Below are 19,161 nucleotides of genomic sequence, written 5' to 3'. Positions count from 1 at the left end.
GCCTTGTCTGGTGTGGTTTGTGTTTTGTTTATCAACATCTGGTTCTGACTAGTTTCTAAACTTAAAATAGGTTGATCATGTGAGGGGGGTAATGTTAGAAGGCTTCCAAATGACCCATTTTATGACCCCTAGCGGCCAGTGTCAGTGGCGGCTTTAAGATCTAATTACAACACACTGGCTGTGTTGGAATGGAATATTAGTGTCATGAAAATGTGCAGAACGCACAGCATGCTGTCTACTATTTTTAGTTTTAGATAGTGCGTGAAATGGAATTAATTATTCAATGGTATAAATATATAACTGAAGCATGTAACATTTGTCACAAGTCCCTTTACTCAGAAAGAAATGGTTATTTTGCATTGTTATAGAATACTAAATTTCTATTATTATTATTATTGCACAGAAAATTTGCAAGAAATACTGCTGTTTAATAGTAATAGTATTAGTATAATAGTATTGTTATTCACAGCCTTTGGATCATTGAAGCAGTCATTTATCATCCTGAGAGAAGTTTTGGTAACACTTTATTTTACACTGTCCTTGTTTCAGACATATGTTAACTGTATAGTAATAACAGCAATTACATGCAATTAACCCCAAATCAAACCCTAAATCCTAACCTTCACAATATAGTAAGTGCATGTTCTAAATTAATATTACTCAGTACTTAATTAGATAATTACACTGTAACAAGGACAGTTTTTTTGCAAAGTATAGGAACACGTTCACAAAACTATTATTAGTCAACTGATCTCTGAAAGTTATTAAAACTATTAAATGTTACATTAGATCATTAATCTACATTCAGATAAAGTTATGACTCATGTCATGAGGTTTACCAAGGCTGCATTTATTCGCTCAAAAATACAATAAAAACAAAATATTTGAAAGTATTATTACACTTAAAATAACTTGTAACACTGTGACCATGTGCTGGCAAGCTCCAAAAGGACAAAAAGAATTTGCACAAAATGTATCATAAATAAAAATCAAATATGGCCCCTATAATGATGGTTGGATGTCAAACCAGCATCATTTTCATGTAAACAACTAGTTAGGACTTATTAAGGTGTTGTATTATTCACATTACTGTCAACAAGTCAAGACTCGACATGAAATCAGAATGAAGAATGAAATGTTCCTGGGTGCATCAGTGCATATTACAAAGGAAACAAATGTTTGTCTTTGTAATCATCAAAACATAACTTCACGATTTTCATTTTGAGGCTGCAGGTGTTTTGAGGAGTGTAGTCTACTATGGAATGCGCTTTCACATTCCAATCAATTCTTCAGTGGATGAACTTGAGTTTCGAGTGGTGTTTCATTATGATGACTTCATTGACTTTAGAGGCCTGGTTTCACAGACAAGGGTTAGATTAAACCAGGATTAGGCCTTAGTTCAATTAAGACATTTATGAACGTGAATCTTGAGACAAAACAATGGCACTGACATATTGACGATATTTCAGTGCCAGTTGCTTTCAGTTAAAAGAGCTCAAACATTTTAGTCTGGGACTAGGCTAAGCCTTGTCTGTGAAACCGAGGGAAATGTCTCAAGTCATCAGTCCTAGTCACGCCATCACTACAATAAGGCTGCGTCAGAAATCGCATACTCTCAAGTACATTCTGAATGGTGAATGTGTAAAGTATGAATGTAATCTGGACATACTACATTCGCCATGTTGTAATTATCATGTGACCTACCAGGATCTGTTGCGTCGCTTCACTGCCATTCTTAAATCCTCTCCCATGGAGGGATATATTAAAGTGTCCGTCGTATGCACACTAAGAATCTTGCCGAAAGAAGTAGGTCATCCGGGGACTTTTTGCCTACTCTTTTATGAGTACTGTGATTTCAGACATGTCACATACAGTTTTTTGCATACTATATAGCAGGGAAGTATGCAATTTCAGATGCAGGCTAAATTCATCACTATTTTAAAAGGATTATCTTCCAGAGAAGGAAGCCACTTATTGGCTAGGACATTGACGGGACAAAATTAATTTCTTTGCTAACACTGAATTTTATTAAATAAAAAATACAGAATTAATGACTATATTGTACAAAACATTGTTGGATGATTGTTGCACATTCATAGAGAATATAGCTTAAAAAAAACAAAACTAACAAACAAAAAAATCTCTTCATGAACAGCAGTTTTTCAAACACGATTCTGTACCACTAGACTACCGAAGAGTTAGATCTTTAAAATGAATTCACACTAATTGTATTCAGTATATTGTTGGGCATATGACTGTTTTTAAACTGATGTGCAACAAGTTCACCCATCCCTCCACTTAACCTTCCTCACAAACTCTAGTCTTGACTAAAAGATGTTTAAAAGATTAGTTCACCCACAAATAATATTCTGTCTTAATTTAAGTCAGTGGGGTCTGATGGGTTTTTTTTTTTTTTTTGAGCCCACTGATATTCAAAGTATCAACTTTGTTTCACAGAAGAAGAAGAAAAAACAAAGAAACATACAGGTTTGGAACAACGGGAGGGAGAATACATGACAGTTTTCATTTTTGGGTGAACATCACTTTTAGATATTAAACCAGAGAAAAAAAAAACATTAGCAAACAATTCTGCAGGCTGATATCCAAGTATTTCCATTCAGTGGGAAAAACTGTAACTGAAAGGCAAAACAAGTACATGCATTGTCAGAGTTATCCTCAAATGAGGGTTTTATTTTTATATGAAACAATGAACCATGTAAAAAAAAAAAAAAAAAAAAAGAACTATTAAATGAAGTGGAATTTTTTTTAAAGATACAACTGATCAAAGTTTCAACTACTTTCTTGCTCATGAAGGCAGACTTTAACCCATAATGTCTGGCTTTTTAAGCCCCTACAGATGGTCATTCAGAACCAGCTATATATCACATGGTACAACAGCATGACAATATGCAATTTGTTAAATGCACTTTCCCATTAGACATTAGTGAGCACAATGTTACAGAACAAAGGCGAACAGACTCATTATCCCTGGTCACATGATCGGGAAATTGTCTTTAAAGAAGTAGGGTGATGTCTTCAGCCATGAGTAAAGAGATAAGATCGGACAGTGGTGGAAGGATGGGAGACTGTAACGTCCATTTCTTTTGCTCCATGTTCAGACCACTAGCACTCAGTTTCGGCAGGTTTTTCCAAGTTGAAAGGGAGGGGCAAATCATGTCCCCTGCCCACAACCCTTCCACTAAAGTCAGTGCAAATCGGTTTAGAATCCCATGCCACCCATTCCACCCATGCCTCCCATTCCTCCAGCCGGCATGTCCTCTTTCTCCTTCGGTAGCTCGGTGACAACGGCTTCAGCAGTCGACAGCAGAGACGCAACACCTGCGGCGTCTAGCAATGCCGTCCTCACAACCTGCAGGGGGAGACACATTTCATTTGAATAAAAGAGCATTACAATTCTGGCAGCTACTAATAAGCCAATTATTAATAATCAGTTAAAATGCTACAAATTAATTTAGGCAATACATTAAAATGTATTGGGCATCACAATAAAATATATAAAAATGCAGCGTCAGTGTGATTATTATTTTAATTAATACATTCAGAGCAAGGATTCATTAAAAAAATACAAATAAAGTGACATTGAAGACTTTTGTCACATTTTTTATTTCAAAAGGACTTTATTTAAAAGCCACTTTGATAGAAGTTATCGGTTTAAATCAGTGACATCTATGTTTGTGAACCACACATACACACCTTTGTGGGGTCGATAATGCCTCTTTCGACCATATTGACATATTCTCCAAGCATAGCATCATATCCAATCTCTGGGGAGCCCTGCAAGATCTTTTCCACCACCAGAGAGCCTTCAACTCCTGCATTCTTGGCAATGGTCATTGCAGGAATACGAAGAGCTCTGCGAATAATGTCGATACCTGGAAGAGCAGGCAAAAAAAAAAAACCTCAGTTTTAAGACGTTAACACAGGGTTATTTGTTTTAGGGTCTGGACTGAGGATGAGATCTCGTCCTTACCAATCTTCTGATCAGAATTGGCTGGCTTGATGTTCTCCAGGGCTGGGATGCAGCGGAGCAGGGCGCATCCTCCTCCAGGAACGATTCCCTCTTCCACAGCAGCTCGAGTGGCATTCAGCGCATCAGTGACACGGTCTTTCTTCTCATTTACTTCAACGTCACTTGTTCCACCAACCTAACAAAGAGAATAGTGATTTTTTTTTTAATCAGGATGATGGCAGATAAATGCATTACACTAAGCTACACGCTTCCTGCTTTCATACCTTAATCACAGCCACTCCATCAGAGAGCTTGGCAAGACGCTCGTTGAGTTTCTCCTTCTCGTAGTCACTGCTTGTGCTCTCCAGCTGTTCAGCAATCTCATTCGCACGCTTCTCAATGGCTGCTGGATCACCGCGGCCTTTGAGGAGCATCGTGTCATCCTTTGTCACGATGACCTCTCCGACCTTGCCAAAGTCATGTAACTGGATATCCTCAATGGCCAGACCCATGGCTTCATCACCAAACACCTAAAAACAGTTCAGGGGTGTTAAAAGATTGGGCAATGGAAAATACCTCATGATATGATACACGTCACAATTCAATATGTTGATGCATCACATAAGCGATACATTTTAAATGAATTCATTTAAAATCATGAATAATGACGAAGACAAGATAGGTACATACCGTGCCTCCAGTGGAAACTGCCATATCCTGCAGCTGGTTCTTCCGGTTATCCCCGAATCCTGGAGCCTTGACTGCCACGACCTGAAGTCCAACCTTCAACCTGTTGGTGAGATTTAGCAATGACCTTTAACCCAGAACCTTTAAATAACAGGCTATTCATAAACATCAAAATGACCATCCCTTACAAAAAAGAAAATAGGTTTCCACCAAAATACTATTACTACAGTAGTTAAATATAATATAATATAATATATATATATATATATATATATATGGAAATGTACACTAGTATTAGTCAAAGTCATTAAAAATATATAAATAAATATTTTATAAAATCAATAATAGTATTTTATTAATAATTCTGTCATCTATTAAAAATAATGGTTTTAATACATAATGATTTCAAAACCATTTGAAAAACATTTAAGAAGATTTCATATTTATTCAACAACAACAACTTTTGTTAGGGATGACAATCAAAATCAGTCATTGACTTTTGTTTGAAGCCAAAGTCATTAAAAATGTATGTAACAATAAATTAATATAATATTTATTATAATATCAAATTCTGAAAACTATTTAAAGGAGATTCCATAATTAATAAAACAACTAACTGTACAACAATAGTATTTTTATGAAAAACAATGAATTACAATTGTATTATTTACAATTAACGTGGTATTATTAGCCACATTTCCATAACCCTTCAAATTGTGAATTGAAAATACGGCCAATGGAAACGCATCAATTTCGCAAAAAGTCCCATTAATCGCAAAAAAGTTGTTACGCTCGGATGAGGTGGTTTTTCAGGCAATTCAAAAAATAAATATTTCGCAAAACTGCAATGGAAACAGTTTTTGCGCATTTACAGGTCACCTGACTTAGATGACACGGTGTGTTTGGACAGAATACAAGACAGTTCTTTATTAAATTCATAAAAGACAAAAGAATTACAGGAATACTGGATTCTAAACCTCAAAGAAATGCCACAATCAAGACCTTAAAGGAGAATACCTGAGTAATCCAAAGTAATCGATTGCCGAGTTCACGCGCGTGATCATAGGTAACTAAACCTATGCGCGTGAACTCGGCAATCGATTACTATGGACTTCAACCGAAAAACAGGATGTAAACACAGGTATTTGCGCTGCCTTAAATAACATAATTTTTATACATATCTTTCACATCTAGTGCAGTCAGATTCACTCGTGATCACTCTGAAGGAATCACTCACATTTTCTGTGCACTTGTAATGACACATCAAGGATGTTAAGAGCCTAAAAGCAGGTTTAGTACTTGCCCCATTGAAGTCAACAGGGTGCAAATTTTTAAAATAGAATAACTCGGTGTAGGCAACACCGATTTTTGTCGTTGTTCTCTGTATTGACAGCACTCCAAATGTACAAAAAAATGACCTCAATGTTAAAATTGACCGGAGTTCTCCTTTAAAGCTGATATGAGGGAGAAACACCCAGAAACTCCTCATATGTGCCGCTCACAAGTATAAAAGGTCTTTCCTTGCCATTAATGCTTGGAAAACACACATAGGTCTCCTTTGATTAATAATAATGGCTAGTGCAGTGGCTGGGATATACGTAAACCTACCAACATCCGTCGCCATGATTTCTGGAATGACTTGTCGCGAGAGGAAACATTTCGCAATAGTTTTTTTGTCGACATTTAGAAGAAAAAATAAATAAATAAATAAATAATCACTAAAGTTTTGCGCAAATATGTAATGGAAAAGCGCCTAATGTTTATTTGAGAGGGATGGCAATCAGAATCAGTCAGTAAATGTACTTTTTTGGAAGTTCAGGCTTGATAAAACATAGTTCTCTTTAATATTTATTCATTTCACACATTTCTTGTGGACTTGATGTTATTTGTTTGAGAAACAAACCTGTTGAGGACCAGAGTGCTGAGTGCTTCTCCATCCACATCTTCAGCCACGATGACCAGAGGCTTGCGATGCTGGTTGGCAATTTCCAGAGCTGGTACGATGCTCTGTACGCTGGAGATCTTCTTCTCACTCAGAAGCACGTAAGCATCCTGGAACTCACACTTCTGGCCTGGAAGAAGAGAATAAACGCTGTTGTCATTCCAGCCTTATTAGTGGCACATACACATGACCTTCCAATACCAAATACGCACCTTTAGCGGTGTTGATGAAGTAGGGAGAAATGTAGCCACGATCAAACTTCATGCCCTCAATGATCTCAAGCTCGTCATGTAAGGTTTTACCATCCTTTAAACAATAATAACAGTTCGAGTCTGAGATATTTTAAGGACCAAACCATAATTCCATCTGTACTAAATACTACTTTCACTGTAGCAGCCTACCTTCACTGTAATAACACCCTTGCGTCCAACTTTCTTCATGGCATTGGAGATGATTTTACCAACTTCAATGTCTCCATTGGCAGAAATAGTGGCCACCTGTGTCAAAGAAAGATTGACAAAAATTAAATTTAAAGAAAAAGGCCAAAAAAACTCTGACCACATTTAGTATTTAAGGTTAAGGTCACCATGAAATCTGAACTGACCATTCTTATTTTATATTGCCATATTTATTATAAATGATTTTCACGCACATTTTTTTTTAAATTAATGTGCTTTAATCAAAATAACTTCCCCCTCCCTCGTGCAACTACATCTCTTTTCTGATGATGTGTTCACCGACGCAAGGGTAGGACAACTTGTCACATGAGATCACAGCAATAACAAACCACAACAATCCAATCAATTCCCTGAAGTCCCAACCTAATTTTTTCCTTGTTCGAGAAGTTGTTTCACTTGGACATACATTACAATAGGAAAGAAAAGCAACTTCTATTTCATGTCGAATTTAAGACCACTTTTTACCTGAGCAATTTCCTCAGGTGTTGTGACTGGCTTGGAGAGTTTCTTGAGTTCATTGATGATTTCCTCCACTGCCATCATGACTCCTCTACGGATCTCCACAGGGTTGGCGCCTTTGCTGATGGTGTCAAATCCCTCCTTGGCAATAGCACGTGCCAGTACTGTGGCGGTTGTAGTGCCGTCACCAGCCTCCTCATTAGTGTTGTTGGCCACGTCCTGCACCAGCCTGGCCCCGATGTTCTTATACCTATCTTTCAGCTCGATACTTTTAGCAACAGTGACACCATCTTTGGTGACTTTGGGGCTTCCCCAGCTCTGCTCAATGATAACGGTGCGACCCTGGGGGAAAGAGGCCAATCTAGTTGTGTTTCTTCCATTAATGATTACAAACTTGGCTTTAAAGGGTTAGGTTCACCCAAAAATTTTAATTCTTTCATTGATTCCTCACCCTCATGTCGTTCCAAAGCCACAAGAATTTCGTTCATCTTCGGAACACAAATGATCTTTTTCGATGAAAGCTGAGAGCTTTCTATCACTCCAAAAGACAGCTACGCAACTACAACTACTGATCTCTTTATCTTGAAGCGTCAAAATTTCGATTGCGTAGCTGTCTATGGAGGGACAGAAAGCTCTCAGATTTCATCAAAAAGATCTTAATTTGTGTTACGAAGATGAACAAAAGTCTTGCGGCTATGGAACGACATGAGAGGGTGAGGAATTAATGACAATTTTCATATTTGGGTGACCTATTCCTTTAAGAGCAATAACATGTCTACTGTTCCTCTAGAAACTTGTCAATCTAAGCATACCTTTGGTCCCATGGTGACAGCAACGGCATCAGCCAAAAGGTCAACGCCCTGAAGCATGAGGGCCCGGGCATCTGCCCCAAACTTGACGTCCTTGGCATACGCACGAGTCAGATGTGGAGCCAGCGCCCTGCACACTGGCCTCATCTGTTTCATTACACTGGGTAAACGCAGCATTTCTAAGAGAAAGAGAGCAGAAGCATAACATTCAATATTTAAAAAAAAAGAATTATAATAATTGTAAGTGATTTCTACACCATTAAAGTATTAGTAAAAAAAGTTAATTGTTCTCAGAAGGCTAGTGATTATCAAGTTAATAATGGCCCCCATTGTCCCCTTTTCCAGATAAAATATTTTTATTCACAATTTCTACTTGATAAAATATTTTAGAGCTTGGCAGAACTAAACTAAATGAATATTCTTTAAAAATGCCCACAAGATCTTGGCAATTCTTTACAAAAATACCCACAAGATTTTGTTACATTTACATTTAAAAGTCTTGAAATCACACTTTCAGAATGAGGCTTCCTCGCATATCCAGGTTATCCAACACCCTGGAAATACTGGTTCTTCAAATACTAAAAAATGAATTAAAAATATGAAATGTGGAATTTTAGTTTTGTCTTTGTTAGTCACCTTTGGAAGTTTGCCTCAGACCCCTGGTTGAGAACCATTCCCCGCCCAAAACGCACGGTATTGGTTGAGGGTAGCAGACAGCCGTTTCTGATTGGCAAATAGCCACAGACAGCACGCCACTCAAGTTTCTTTTTGATTTGCATAGCCTCGTCACAGACTATTGTGATTTGTCATAGGAATTTTAGTGATAACGACATTTTAATACATGACATTCATTTCTAAGAAAATACTCGTTTGTTTTTTTAAACCACATACAAAAATAAGTCTACTGTCGAGGTCACATGCTAACCACCCCAGATTCCAAAAATTAGACTTTGCCCCCGCTGGTCCTTGAATGGATTACACTGCCTGATTGATTCATTCATTCATTCGTTAACCTACTCTCTTTATACTTAATGTCCTTAACATCAAAACATTCCGTAAAATGTTTTAATATTGATCGTTAAAGTAAATGTGAGGAGATAATCACAATTTTATGGTTCTCATGGATAATGTTTCGGAAAAAAAGAAGAAAAAAAAAAGATAAGAAAAAAAATCAAAACAGAAAAAAAGGTTTTAAAACGCAGGACTGAAAGTTTTTTAAACTAAACTGAAATGTGTGTTCACGTAAACGTGTAGATGCAGAGTCCCTCATCTAACCCACGTGTGTTCAGGGCGTCCGTCACAAGGTCAAAATCACTCCGCGTCACGACAGAGACGGAAATGATTCCTTTCATCTCCATGAGTTCACGTTAATTCCAGGGGTATTCCTTTTGTTTTATTAAAGCTACACATTGTAGCCCTGACACCGATTAATTATTCCATACATATATAATATGCTTAGGCCTCAGTTTCATAGAATTTGCTATAGTTAGCATGCGAGCTATAATCATCACTATATTTCACTTAAGACTGCGCTTTACTTCTTTTGCTTATAAAACAGTAACAGTAACGTTAGTCAAGGCAGCAGATATAACACCAATGCAGTATAATGGTTAAGCAGTGCGAAACACGTTTGTTAGTCTAATTCTGATAAGCAGCATCTGCAATAACGTATAAATGTACTAAAATATGACTAAATGGCAGATAACTAGTCAATAAACATGCACGATGTTACTTTCAAATCCAAGAAACAAACTGACAGTTACAGTCAGTTACAGTTACTAGCATTACATGATCGTGTTACGTATCTGCCTGTTTGATCTCAATAACTTCATCTTTATATTAACTTACCAGGCCGGTTAAAAGCGTTATGCAATATAGTATGTTGATACGCTTTTATAGAGGTGGATAATTCTCTAAATGACTTACTGCAGAGTGGTCTGTAGGTGAATGAAGGGATGCTCGTGACCGTCAGTACAGCAGACTGAATGATCTAAGCTGAGGAGCCGCTTTAGATTTGCTGCAGTTACACTCACTTTAGCGAACATGTGTTCTTCATCCGGGTAACCTCCCCGCCGCCCCGACATCTGAATAACACAATACTCTCATTAAAGACTTGATTATTCTCTTTAAATACATACGTCCTTTCATTTGCTTTTTGCCTCAATGCCACTGAACACATTTTATTGCTACTGAGGGAAAATATAAATAAAATATACAAAAATTGGCCATTAAATTGTTATTATGCTCGTTCCTGGGTTTCAAGTTCGAGAAATTTCGCTGATTCTATTGGAGAAAAAAAGACGTCAGAGGTCAGGGTTGTGCAACCACCGAATTTATTGCGTTTTTCAAATGTCTATGGATTTGTTAATAGTTTTATAATATATTTGTATTTTGTATTTTGTATTATATAATTATCAGTGTTTATTATTATTTATTTTATTATATTGCCACTTTTACCATTCATTTACAACCTTTATTTTGTTTTTTACTATTGCTTTGGTTATTTGTAATCCACTTCAGTTTTACATTTTTGTCGTCTTTTTAGAATTGAAATTACACAAAAAATAAATATATATTTAAATGTCTTTGTGCAACGTTTAGGCGATCGAGGAATATTCTAGATTGCAGGACGGGGTCGGTAAGGATCGTCTTTTGGCGCATGCGCAGTGGCCTTCCAGACATTTCTTCTTCACGTGGATCGCAGGAGTGAACAGTGAAGTGATCCAGTGTGACTGTCTTATGCCGCTCTGCTGCACGCTCATTTCATAAAGATCAACTAAAATGGTAAGACGCGTAACATAATTCATCTAGCTGCATCATCTGAATGAGTTGTTTCAATAACTATTTGATCTTTGTGAATGAGATCGCGCAATGTTTTATAATCCTCCATCAATTGCAACTGCAAGGTCACGGTTAGTATTGTAGTCATGCTCTGACTTTATACGAGATAATGATGTGATGCTAAGTATGTTACTTAGTACATGTAAAGTATGGGAGAAATGTTTCAAATTCGTGGTTTTCTGTCATCAGGGTTGGTGATTTTCGCAGGTAAACCGGTTTGTTTCATGAAATGCTAAATTATGGCTGTTTTTAGACAAGTTTAACCTCTTAGTATAGTATTGTTTATAAGGTGGTATAATTATTTGACTGCTTAATATCATATGGCAGTCTGTATAGTATGATAATATCTGTTCTCGCGTATAAAGTATATTTGTTTGCAGCTATCTGTCACATCTTGCTTGTGAAAACTGAACATATTTCCATGATCATAACTTGAATCGGGTTTTCACGTTCAGCTAAGCTCCAAGATCATTTCAGCCAATAGCATTTCAGGAAAAAATGAACTTCCGGGTCACTTTGAATGGAGTGAACACGTGTGATTTGTGATGTACAGTAACTGTTGTGCCTTTATCTTTAGTTAGATTGAGGCATAGTAGTATTCTCTTAAGCAGGACTGACTGTTATCTGTGTCTATTAACCCTTTTGAGAAACTGCCATAGCGTAGTAAGTATGCGCATACTTCATTGGCTACCAACCAGACTGTTGGAAACTTCACTTGTGACTTGAATTATAAATTACATTGTAATTGATCACAAATGTGTTATAAGGTAAGGTAAAATGCCTAGCTGATTCATTCTAGAATCTTCTACATTCCTGACTGTTCAGCCTTGGGGGGGTTATCTTGTTGCCTGTCCTTTTGTCCTTCACCAGGATGGTAAACATTTACAAAACCTCCAAACTTTTCTCCTCCCCAACATGAACCCTCAACATCTCCTATATTCCATCTACCCTCCTCCACACACGACCTTCACTCAAGGTCACACACACACACACACACACACACACACACACACACACACACACACACACACACACACACACACACACACATCTGTTCTCTGACAAGCAGCAGCTCATGTCTTTGAAACTGTGTACAGGGTGATGGTCAATATTCTTTCTTCAAGTTGTCTGATTGAAGTATGCGTCTAATTTAGTTGCCTAAAATTGGTCTTTTAAAGAAGGTCAATTGAAGATTTTATTATAACCGAAATCAAGAACTCATAGGAGAAAAGACTTGAGATGAATTAAAACAATTGGTTTTCGCTTAGCCTGGTCTGTAACGCCCCCTGGTGGTTTTATTGTATTATTATTTATTTTTTTGGAACTTTTACAGTGTTGCGAAACATGCATTGACTATTTCTACACTGCACTAAGCATTTCTTTGCCCCACAGCAGGCTTTCCGGAAATTCCTTCCCATGTTCGACCGTGTGTTGGTGGAACGGCTTGCTGCAGAGACCGTTTCAAGAGGAGGCATCATGATTCCAGAAAAGTCTCAAGCCAAAGTGCAACAGGCTACAGTGGTAGCAGTGGGTCCAGGATTCACCAACAAGGTAACCTAATCAAAGTGAATCATGTTTTATGATCTGATTGAAACACCTGTGTGAGATCTATAGGTTGTACTTCAGAGTTTAAATAATGTCTGTCTTTCAGGATGGGAAAGTAACACCTGTCTGTGTCAATGTTGGGGATAAAGTTTTGCTGCCTGAGTACGGAGGAACTAAAATTGTACTTGAGGATAAGGTTTGAACATTTGCCATGATTAGATTAATTTGTTTTGTTATGTATTTCTCACTAACTAAATTAGAATTTGCATAAAAGTAACTTGATTTTACAATTGCCGTTTTCTTTTCTTTTGTAGGACTACTTCCTTTTCCGGGATGGAGATATTCTTGGCAAATATGTAGAATGAAGTCTGCTTGTTCAACCATCTGCGTCATTCTGGAGCTCGTAGAAAGAATGGCTGTTCAATGTCTGTTTTCTTTTTTCTATGTCATTTGATTGTAAATAAGAATGATCATGTTTTGTTCAAATAAAGTGATCTTGATGTTTCGTCTTTGCTTCTTCATGTAACAGAATTGATTATGTGGAAGGACTGTCTAAATTGTGTGTATTAGGGTACAAAATATGAATTCCAATGACTTCATAGTCCATATTCATGAACGGTCCATTTTGCGTTTGGTCAAATTATGTTCTTTAATTCTTAACTTTGTACAAGTTTATAGTAAAGTCAGATGGAGTTTGGACTATGATGATAAAGTAACTAGTGAATTGCTAATTCTGGGGTTTGAAAATTAATTTGTTTTACTGAATATCTTTTATCTCCCTTTCGATTATGAATATGTGATCAGAAGGTTTAATTAAAATAATTATTGTACAGTGCCTTCTGAAAGTAATCTGACTCCTAGACTTTTTAATCACTATAATTCATTATATAAAATGTTTTTTCAACTGACATTACATTTTTGTTCATTAAAAATTATTGAAATATGAAGAATGGCTTTTTCTTATATGACACGATATACAATAATCAGTTGCTAAGTACAAATATAGTGTTGAAAAGATCTAAAAAAGATAGTATTGTTGTGTAAAAAAGTAGTGTACCATAGGAAGTTACGTTTATATAGGCTATATTTTAATTCCTTTAAAAGAAAAACCATCAAAGAAAAATCAGCAAAATAAATATGAATGGACACAAGGCTTTTCATTTGTATAAGGACTTTGAGTCATTTAAGATAAGAACATAAGGGATAATAATGCTTACGGTAAGCTACTCTATTAGTCAGGTCTTTGTGGACTTGTTAGATGGAAGGAGTAAAAGTCATATGAGATGCCAGACCTGGAGTTTTCACACTGCGGCCAGTTTCATAAACTGCTTATTACAATTTAGTCATTCATTTTTTTCAAGACATTTTTCAAAATCATTTTTAATTCATTGGTTAAAATTGAGAATGAAATGTCCATTGGTTAACTGCTGGTTGGTCAGACGACTAGTTCTTAAGACATTATGGCTGTGTTAGTACAACTGGCCCCAGGTCAGGTAAAACCTGAGAGTATCAGTGCACAATGCCCTTCCCATCGACAAGGATTAGAACACTAGAAATGTTTTAAAATAATTACAACTTTTTTATCTCTTTTTTTTTAGATGCAATGCAATAACATGCATTTTGTCCATGTTGGGGTCACTGAATCTGAGCTCTTCCTGTAGTTGTTCTACTCGTCCATTGGGGGGCGCGCTGTCAATCAAACTCTAAATCTGTCGAGATGGTCATGGCGGAGGGCACAGCTGTTCTGAGGAGGAATAGACCAGGCACCAAGGCGAAGGTAAAATGAACAACGAGTTACAATTTAAATCGTTTTCCAAGCTCAGATCAGTTCGCAAAGTATATTGCAATGTAATAATAATAATAAAAAACCCGATTTGTTTTCGTGGGAGCGGAAGCCGCAGATATGCTAAAGAGCTAAGCTATCAGTTAACCGTGAAGACCAATGATTCTCAATTGAAGGGTTTTACCTGAATATAATGTTAAATTCATCTGGTCATAATAGGATTTTATCTTCTCCTTTGTAAGTTGGTGAATATGATGTGAAATAGGAGTTAGAAGGTGTCCGAAATGGCAGGTTTTATGATTTAGTTATTTGGCTAACAGCAGTCAGCTAGCAGCAGCCGTTTTAAAGTACCCGGATGCACACAACTGCTGATGTTTATATTCTATATTATTGTATTTAAAACACAATTAAGTTAATATAACATTATATAGCCGAGTCATGAAGCGTTGAGCTGCTCTGCACTGCACTAATACTTCATGCAATTGACAAAACCATTGGGACCACGGGTTTAGTATAGATATAGATTATGGTTACAACGTAAGAACTAGGCCTATAGTAAATTGTCTAAAAGTCCCTTGAAGTGTATATCTATCAAATATGTTCTGTCAACAGCAATTACTGATACAGTTGTGTTGATTATTCTAGTGCTAGCCCTATTAACATGTTTTGTTTTAATCCTTAGGACTTCTATAACTGGTCTGATGAGTCTTTTGAAGAGATGGACAGCACCCTGGCAGTGCAACAGGTGAGAGCTTTTCTTACTTGAGTGGATCACAAAATAATATTTTGAGAGCTGCTGTTTTCAATACAGTGACCACATTCTGTCAAGCTCTAAAAAAAAACCACTGAGTTGTCACTATGCTTATTGTACTATATTCTAAGTCGTTTTAAGCAGTACAGTAATTTACACGAGGAACTAGTGCGAGGGCGGGACAACCTGTCACTCACATGAGATTGCAGCAATAGCATACCTCAACAATCCAACAATACAATCAATTCCCAACGGACAAAATCAAGTTCCGCCCTACATTTGTTCTTGTTCAAGAAGCTGTTTACTCATATACATCACAACAGGGAAGAAAAGACATGCAACTTCCATTTCTTGCTGACCTTAAAATGTAATTCATAGTAATATGTTATCCTTTTCAGTATATTCAGCAGAACATCCGCTCAGATTGTTCCAACATAGAGAAGATTATGGAGCCCCCAGAGGGACAGGATGAGGGGGTGTGGAAATATGAACATCTCAGGTATATTATTAATCTCTGATTAATCTCTAAAACTCTGACCATTTCATCCTTCACATCGTCTAGTGTTGTAATGACTCCATCTCAGTGTATGTGTATTCCATTTGTTTTTGATGACTAAATGGGTCCTACTTTATATTAATTGTTTTTTATATTAATCTACTATGTACGTCAAAAATTACAAAACACGTATGCTGCTGTTGATGTGGAAATGAAAACAGCTGTAATTACAAGCAGGTATATAAAAAAAAAAAATTAGATGTTAGTACATAATAGTTAAAGACATTTAATATAAAGTGGGTCCACAAAATGTTATCATACACTTGTTGCTGCATTGTCCCTGGGAATAGTGTAAATGTAAATATCATGTGATTTTTTTTTTTATATATATATAGACAGTTCTGCTTGGAGCTCAATGGCTTGGCAGTTAAACTGCAGGTAATTATCTTTCTTACAAATATTACTGTTATCTCACAAACAACTCAAGTAGTCTGTACTGCACTATTCATTTAAAATTTAATGTACACTACCGTTCAAAAGTTTGGGGTCAGTAAGATTTTTAATGTTTTTAAAAGAAGTATCTTCTGCTCACCAAGGCTGCATTTATTTGATTAAAAATACAAACAAAACCAGTAATATTGTGAAATATTATTCAAATTCAAAACAACTGTTTTCTATGTGAATATACAGTAAAGTGTAATTTATATCATCATATTAGAATGATTTCTGAAGGATCATGTGACACTGAAGACTGGAGTAATGATGCTGAAAATTCAGCTTTGATCACAGGAATAAATTACAGTTTAAAATATATTAAAATAGAAAAGTAATTTTAAATTATCATAATATATTTCACAATATTACTGTTTTTTCTTTTATTGTTTTTTATCAAATATATGCAGCCTTGGTGAGCAGAAGATACTTCTTTTAAAAACATTAAAAAATCGTACTGACCCCAAACTTTTGAACGGTAGTGTATGTCTCCTTGTCATGCCACATTGTTTTAGTTAACAGCCTTTACTGTTTAAATATTATATTTTTAATATTAAAATACTTCTAATGCTTCGCCGTAGAATGAGTGTCATCCGGACACATGTACCCAGATGACGGCCACTGAGCAGTGGATCTTTCTGTGTGCTGCCCATAAGACTCCCAAAGAGGTGAGTGTCCTCTGTGTCAAAAGTTTGGAAAGACTGAATTTATGTTTCCCATCATCTTAAAAAAACCTCAAAAAAAGACATGATCTTAAAATGTCCATGTATGAATTTTAGGGCTGCAACTAACAATAAGAAGTTGATTAAGTATTCAATTAATCAGATAAAAATACCATTTTTTTTGGTGAGCAGAATGTGATTAATCAGTGTACATTTGTTGTTGGTTATTTTTTATTTTTTTTATTTTTTTTGATTAGCCCTAATGAATTTCTGAACCGACTTCAGCTGGAAAAGCTCAAATATAGATGATTGTGTCTTTATGTTGATTTGTTTGTTTACTGTGGCTCACAGTGCCCTGCCATTGACTACACAAGGCACACCCTCGATGGAGCTGCGTGTCTTCTCAACAGCAACAAGTATTTTCCCAGCCGGTGAGTTATTGAACATCTAATCTATTAAAGCAGAGGTGTGCACTGTTCCTCCTAGAGATCTGTCTTCCTGCAGGATTTAGTTCCAGCTCTGCTCAAACAGACTAACCGGATTAGTTTTTATTCAACCCCAAAACCTTGATTTTTTTTTTTTTTTCAGGGGTGGGCAATAAATCTTCAAACCTGTCATTTATATGCATCATTTAATCATGGCAGTGATACTCATCACTAAATAGTAATTAGGCTTTTTACTACACCAAATTTCTATTATTAAACAACATTACAGAGCTCAAACCTTTCAATGCATATGCATAATGAACCAACAGCTTGCTCCAATTACTAAAAATATATCCAGCTGTATCCATATACATGGAGTACACTCACATAGCACGATTCATACTTAATAGCAAATCTTATCTCTTTATATCATCATCATCATCATCATATGCAAATGTTCCTACCGCTCAGCTCTAAACTGCAAAATGTGGACAATTAATCATTGGTATTATGAACATTACCTTCATGAGTTGTGAAAAGCGCTATATATACACAAATTAAAATGACTAGTTTCAGGTGAGGGCTGGATCTAAACTACCTCGGAAGGAAGTCCTCTATGAGCAGATTTGAGCATCCATGCATTACTATGTTAATTTCTAGGATTTTCTAGCTGTAAACAAGCCATTGATGTTTTGTTTTGTGTAGCCACTGATCCTCTCACTGCTTTCCGTATAGCGTCAGCATTAAGGAATCATCTGTGGCCAAACTGGGCTCGGTTTGCCGTCGCATCTATAGGATCTTCTCCCATGCTTACTTTCACCACCGCCAGATTTTTGACAAGTATGAGGTAAGCAAGAATTCTTCTTTTTTTTATCCAAAAGCACATAGATTTTTATAAAACTATCAGCTCTGCTCCAAAACCTACTGCACTGCCTATTTTGGCATCATTTCACACTACTGAAAACATACTTCAATCATGCAACCCAATATTTGTGTGCTGTATTTTTATGCTCAACAGAGCAATTGTGAGTTTGTGCACAACAACAGGAATTGCTGCTCATTAAGAATGTTTCCAGTTAGTCAGAGATTTCTGTCTTAGAGGCCATTACTTTAAATTAAAGTGAATGCTAAGCATGATAATGACAGTGCTCATGACAAAGCAACTACTGTTCATGCTAGCAACAATTCCTGCTATGGTCAGTAGGAGGCAGGTTCCTAAAAAGGAGTTTCAGATTGGCAATGTATCAAGAGTATCATCTCTCTCCCACAGAATGAGACTTTCTTGTGTCACCGCTTCACTCGTTTCGTGATGAAGTACAACCTAATGTCTAAGGATAACCTCATCGTGCCCATCCTGGAAGAGGAAGTCCAGAGTGCCACTGCTGGGGAGAGTGACGCCTGAGCTGTATCTTGTGCATCTTCAGCCTCTAGCATCCAGACAGCAGAGGCATACAACTTTAGTCATTTTGTTACTTTTCCACTCACTAATGCTTTGTTTGATCCAAATCTCTTCATTCAGCTGTAACAATCAAAATGTAACATCAGCAGCTCCTTGTACATATCTCACTCCATCTCCATTGTAAATCCTGCTTAACCAATAAGAATTTCCTTTCTTTTTTTCCCCCTCTCTCGACTATAACAAGTCTGGTGATATTCACCCTGTCTTTTCCCTTGTTGTTAAGTTATTACATGGGTGGAGGGTTCTTACCTAGCCCACTTTGTCCTTTTTTTTTTTTTAAATGAACTAAAATGTATGGTATTTTCATTATGTCAATTGTTAATAAAAGACTTGTACCTAGTTTACGCGTATGCGTTTGCTTTTTATGTCATGTGTTAAGGAA

At 36.5% G+C, this 19,161-nt stretch overlaps 2 protein-coding genes across 4 annotated transcripts; one reads left to right on the top strand and one right to left on the bottom strand.

The window, feature by feature from the left end:
* Window positions 1–2,664: 2,664 nt before the first annotated feature.
* hspd1 (heat shock 60 protein 1) lies at window positions 2,665–10,429 on the bottom strand. The gene is made up of 11 exons (XM_081367646.1): window positions 10,252–10,429; window positions 8,329–8,504; window positions 7,523–7,858; window positions 7,001–7,096; window positions 6,812–6,905; window positions 6,561–6,729; window positions 4,661–4,760; window positions 4,255–4,500; window positions 3,992–4,166; window positions 3,715–3,893; window positions 2,665–3,370 (listed from the first exon to the last, which is right to left on the bottom strand). The coding sequence occupies exons 2-11, from the start codon at window positions 8,500–8,502 to the stop codon at window positions 3,221–3,223; spliced, it is 1,719 nt and encodes a 572-aa protein (XP_081223772.1). The 5' UTR covers window positions 8,503–8,504; window positions 10,252–10,429; the 3' UTR covers window positions 2,665–3,220.
* Window positions 10,430–10,928: 499 nt separating this feature from the next.
* Window positions 10,929–19,119, top strand: LOC308692788 (MOB-like protein phocein). Of its 3 annotated transcripts, XM_081369166.1 has the most exons (9): window positions 11,005–11,109; window positions 12,559–12,717; window positions 15,177–15,239; window positions 15,644–15,744; window positions 16,137–16,179; window positions 16,815–16,901; window positions 17,247–17,326; window positions 18,056–18,167; window positions 18,591–19,119. In XM_081369166.1, the coding sequence occupies exons 1-9, from the start codon at window positions 11,107–11,109 to the stop codon at window positions 18,720–18,722; spliced, it is 780 nt and encodes a 259-aa protein (XP_081225292.1). In that variant the 5' UTR covers window positions 11,005–11,106; the 3' UTR covers window positions 18,723–19,119. The 3 variants fall into 3 exon arrangements, with proteins under 3 accessions (XP_081225291.1, XP_081225292.1, XP_081225290.1); XM_081369164.1 differs by lacking the exons at window positions 11,005–11,109; window positions 12,559–12,717 and adding an exon at window positions 14,192–14,488; XM_081369165.1 differs by lacking the exons at window positions 15,177–15,239; window positions 15,644–15,744; window positions 16,137–16,179; ... (2 more) ...; window positions 18,056–18,167; window positions 18,591–19,119 and adding exons at window positions 12,818–12,907; window positions 13,026–13,216 and having other exon boundaries at window positions 10,929–11,109.
* Window positions 19,120–19,161: the final 42 nt, after the last annotated feature.

Source organism: Scardinius erythrophthalmus, assembly GCF_964197995.2.
Source record: "Scardinius erythrophthalmus genome assembly, chromosome: 6".
In the NCBI taxonomy this organism is placed as follows: Eukaryota; Metazoa; Chordata; class Actinopteri; order Cypriniformes; family Leuciscidae; genus Scardinius; species Scardinius erythrophthalmus.
Note: the sequence above shows the minus strand (reverse complement) of the source record. Positions and strands in the feature narration are given on the sequence as shown.